This window comes from Nanorana parkeri, unplaced genomic scaffold (genome assembly GCF_000935625.1).
Source record: "Nanorana parkeri isolate BGI_ZX_2015 unplaced genomic scaffold, ASM93562v1 scaffold53, whole genome shotgun sequence".
NCBI classification, from domain to species: Eukaryota; Metazoa; Chordata; class Amphibia; order Anura; family Dicroglossidae; genus Nanorana; species Nanorana parkeri.
Genome location: NW_017306321.1, coordinates 2,049,373 through 2,053,933, shown reverse-complemented (window position 1 = coordinate 2,053,933; position 4,561 = coordinate 2,049,373). Strand labels below are relative to the sequence as shown.

At 43.8% G+C, this 4,561-nt stretch overlaps 1 protein-coding gene across 1 annotated transcript in view; it reads left to right on the top strand.

Moving 5' to 3' along the window:
* GCFC2 (GC-rich sequence DNA-binding factor 2) overlaps positions 1-4,561 on the top strand; it is a 27,218-nt gene that overhangs the window by 16,694 nt on the left and 5,963 nt on the right. The window contains exons 12-14 of the mRNA XM_018575432.1: positions 899-1,049; positions 2,035-2,141; positions 3,767-3,843. Of these exons, the coding sequence (XP_018430934.1) occupies positions 899-1,049; positions 2,035-2,141; positions 3,767-3,843 (335 nt within the window). The remainder of the gene's footprint in view (positions 1-898; positions 1,050-2,034; positions 2,142-3,766; positions 3,844-4,561) is intronic.

The following is a 4,561-nucleotide window of genomic DNA, read 5'->3' as shown; positions in this document are numbered from 1 at the left end:
CTGCGGGGTAGGGAAGCCGCCACTTCACAACTGATTGGGCCAGGAGGAGGCGGTGGTAGTCACAGATATAAACAGGCTTCGGTGAACCGGGATTACTCCAAGCCTGGGATCCTCACTAATCTTCAGTCAGATTGCCGCTGACACTCCCCCTCCCGGCTTAAGTGGCAGCCGCTCTTGGTTGAAAGCTGCCGAGCATCGTTTCCGCCCCTAGTCCCGCTAATGTGGGGAGACACGAGAGAGCAGTCACATGACCACCGATAAAAGATATAAATAAAGCTATTTACAGTCCTGTTTTATGATCTAGTACAAGGCATGTTAGGTGAAAGTGTATTGATTCTATTATTTATATACGCATACAGGGCTAATTTAAAACAGGAGCCAATGAACCTACCAGCATGTCTTTGGAGTGTTGGACCTGAGTACCCGAAGGAAACCCACACAAGCACAGGGAAGAACATGCAAACTCACTGCAGATAGTTTCCTGACCAGGTTTTGAACCTGGGACCCCCCGAGCTGTAAGGCAGAAGTGTTAACCATTAAGCCACTGTGCTACCAGGTCTAGTCCTAGCCTGTTTTTGGATAGGAGAGGCAGCAAACTGATGAGTTTGTCTCTCTGTCACTCTGCTCCCTCCTTCTATTAGCGTGTCCCTTGTTAGCACATGACAACTGTAGCACAATTGATTGACTTCTTGTGGTGCCTCTTTGTCTCGGTCTGAGTTCTGCTGTACAGTGGACTTGAAGAGGCTGATACCGGGTAACATTCAGGTACTTCCCACAGAATACATCACCACATACCTCCACATCTGATTCTCAGTATAGCTTCTTTGTGCATAACTGGTTGCTTTATCATGTGTATCTGGAAATATTTTTCATTGTTGAGTTGTGCTTGTTCCTCCAGGATGTCACTGAGCTGGATCAGATGCCATGGTACTGTGACACTGAAGAGTTTTGCTTCACCAAGGAAGAACATGAGAATAACATAGAGGAAAATGCAGATCACAAAGTGCTGTCAGCAGTCATTGAGAAAACTGTAGTTCCCAGAGTTTCTGGTAAGACAAACTTCATCCAAGGATGCTCTACATACACTGTGGGGTGCAGATCCAGAAACTGCTTTACAGCACGATGGTTTCTCATCTCTCCCATAAAAGAGAATTTCATTGTAAGTGAAACGTTATCTTTGCAGAATTTGTGTACATCACCCCCGTCCAATACAACATGCACACTGACTGCATGATTCTTTCAGGGGCAGAACATTTTCCTATTGCATCCGCCCACACAGCCACGCCATCCATTCGCAGATCCTTTGACAGGATCTGTGAATGGGGAAACTTCAAGTTCCATCAGCCACTGGGGCAGAGGGGCCTATAGATCACAATGGTGACATCAATGCACCTATAGTCCACTGAGGGGTCTGGAGGAGCATTGCATCCACTAATCACGGTTGCAATGCTTTACTGGCTCTATTGCAAAAATAGAAATATAATAAATGCTCATTTATTTCTTTTATGAGGAAGTATGTTAGGAGTTAGGAGAACTGTAGGCAAATATAAAATATTCACATTTATACTTTGTGTCTATTAAAACCACCTTTTAAATGTATTTTTAAACAGTACCTTTAGGCTGTCCTGTAATTCTCTACACAGCAGGATTCAGCCTGGGAGAAACACAGGCGGTTCTGTAAGCCAATCAAGCTTTACTACATTACTCAGCATACTGAGAGCTTGCTGATGGGAGTTGAGAGCAGAAGGTTCAGGAAAGCAAGTGTCGCTGCTCCTTCACTATTCATTTGAAGCTGGGGCAGTCTCGCTTTAACTGGAGTAGAGAAAAGTGAGGTCAGATCTTGACGTGTGCAAGGATTAGAAAACTAGCTGAACCAAATGCCATATACTTGGCAGGTAATATACTTCACATGTATTTCAGCTGAGTGCCTAAAGTTACACCTTTTTAAGGTATCTAAAACATTTATGTAATTGTTGTTACTCTGCTGTTTGCGTGATGACATTAATATTTAAGGTGACATGTCATTCATTCCAGGTTTTATTGAACATGTGTGGGATCCTTTGTCTTCGCAGCAAACAGAAAGGCTGGTGTGTTTCTGCAAGACATACGTCCTGGAGAATGAGTCCAGCAAGACGGTTAAGGTGAGATATGGAATATGGCTGTTCCAGTTCTGTGTGTCTTCACTTTATTTACAGTGTACATACAAGAACGATTTGTATTGCTGTCTGGTGGAAACAAATCTTTTCTTCTTTGCCAGATTACATATTGCCCTCACAGCCTTTGAAGCCACATACACAGGGATAAGGTGAAAAAATAAAGATAACTTTCCTCTTTAAGGCCTCATACACTCAGTCCCTGGAGATTCCTGTGCCAAGAACCCGGGGATTCTTGCAGCAGGAATCCCAGGTGCATCTGTATAGATGTGGCTGCTGTGCCAGTTTAGGGGAGTTGTATAAAGGCTCGAGCATCTGTCCCAATTTGCAGGTTGTACGATGTATGTACGATTACATTTGAACAGCCACGGACAGATGTGGCCCCTGCCAGCCTACCATTAACTTGAATGGACTCAGCAGCTGCATCTGTACAGACTCACCTTGGATTCCTGCTGCAAGAATCCGCAGGTTCTTGCCACTAGAATCACCAAGAGGCACATAAAAAGCCCTGTGTACAAATCACAACAATACATTATACAGCAATGCAGAATATCACCAGCCATAGAGGACTACAAATCCCAGAAATACATTATACAGCAATGGAGAATAATATAAAGCTGGATACTCTGTGTTGCTCGGGGGTGGTAGCCTGATGTCTCCAGAATCATAGGAGGGCTGTGCTGCATCTCAGGTGGTCTGTGCTGGGTCTCACCAGTGGACTGGAGGGTCACTCGAGCAGTGCGGTTCTCCAGGAAGGAGGAAATGTGAGGCTGGCACTGACCTGTAAATGCAATGTTTCGGAGACACTTTGCCTGACGAAGGGGTCCTGTAAGGCTACGACACGTTGCATTCACATGTCATGCTAAAGGAATACAAATAAAGATGATATTCCGAAGCAGAATGGTGTGTGGACAACATCTTCTAGATTGTATACTGTGGCGCCATCCACTAGTTGTTCCAGGAAACCCATTGGATTCTGGGGTGTAACGGTACGGTGTGCGAAGGGGATATTACAAAGAAAGAAAAAAAAACTGGTGCTGTAAACAGTCACCACAGTTCACAGGAAGGCTGCTGAGGTCCCCAGTATGCGTGGGACTTCAGGCAGCCACTTCCGTTTAAAAAAAATAAGAGTTCCGGTAATGGCGCCTATTATCGGGGCATTTTTACGGGTGCTTGTGAAAATGCTAAGTATTGGCACCAATACCGACATTGATATCAGTTAATCACTTAAAGGAATTATGCTAATCTAGGCAGGGTTCAGAAAAGAATGGAAGTCCTCCTCTATCCAGGCCTGCTCTGCCTCCCACCCTCTGCTATAGCTGTGGCTCCTGATGTGATAGTAGGACACTGATGTGAAGGGGACACTGAGGAATCTGATGTGACGAAGGCTCCTAGTGTGAGAGGGGAGACTCTGATTTTAAACGAAGAACCCCACTTTTTTTTGCATGGGGCCCTCCCTTAAAATCCATACCAGATCCCTATCTTGGATAAAGTTCTGTTTCTTTTGCGGTGCTTCATGATTTTGTATACTTTGTAAAGGTACCATGACTGATGAAAGGTTGAGAAACTCTGTTCTACACTATTCTTATGCTGATAATGTATTCTTGTACTAGGATCTCATCGCTTGTCTGGATTCAAGGCTAAGAAAAGCCATTGAAGATGATATTTATATTCCTCTTTATCCCAAAAGGTACGGTTTTTATTAATTGTATTAAAACTAGAAGAAAGGAAAAATGTGATGCCTGTACCATTCGGGCAGGTCTGAAAAAACTGACTGAAGATATATTGGGAGGAATTTATCAAAACAGGAGCAGAGAGAATCTGGAGCAGTTGCCCATGGCAACCAATCGGCACATCTCTTCCGTTTGCTCGTGTAAGATTTGAATATGAGACGGAGAAGCTGATTGGTTGCAGTGCAAATCTGCTCCAGATTTCATAAATTCCCCCCATTGAGTGTAAAACTAGGCTCGGCTAGTTTGTATTTTCTACCAAGGTTCAGGCTATTTATAGTTGTCCACCTCTAACTGTGAGAATGAGCAAAAATGCATTTGTTTAGATTGCCTTTGTTTTATTTATATCCCAATATTTTGGCTCTCTTGGGGTGGTTTCTTAGTGGGGGTGAGGAAAGCTCCGAAATCAGAGAAGTTATGGCTTCGGTTTGCACGTTCATCAGCGATATGGGAGAAGTGTTCTGTGGGTATGCAAAGAGATTTGATTTGACTAATCATGAAATATATTATAAATTAAGCAATTATAAAATACATGCTTTGTATTTGCAACATTATGTGACCGCTGGAAGGGTTCCAGGTCCAAAAAAGGTCACAGAGGAAGTACATTTGCGGGGGGGGGGGGCGACTTAGTGCAAGACAAGGATTTGGGATGCAGCCATTTTTTGGGTGTGGGTTTTA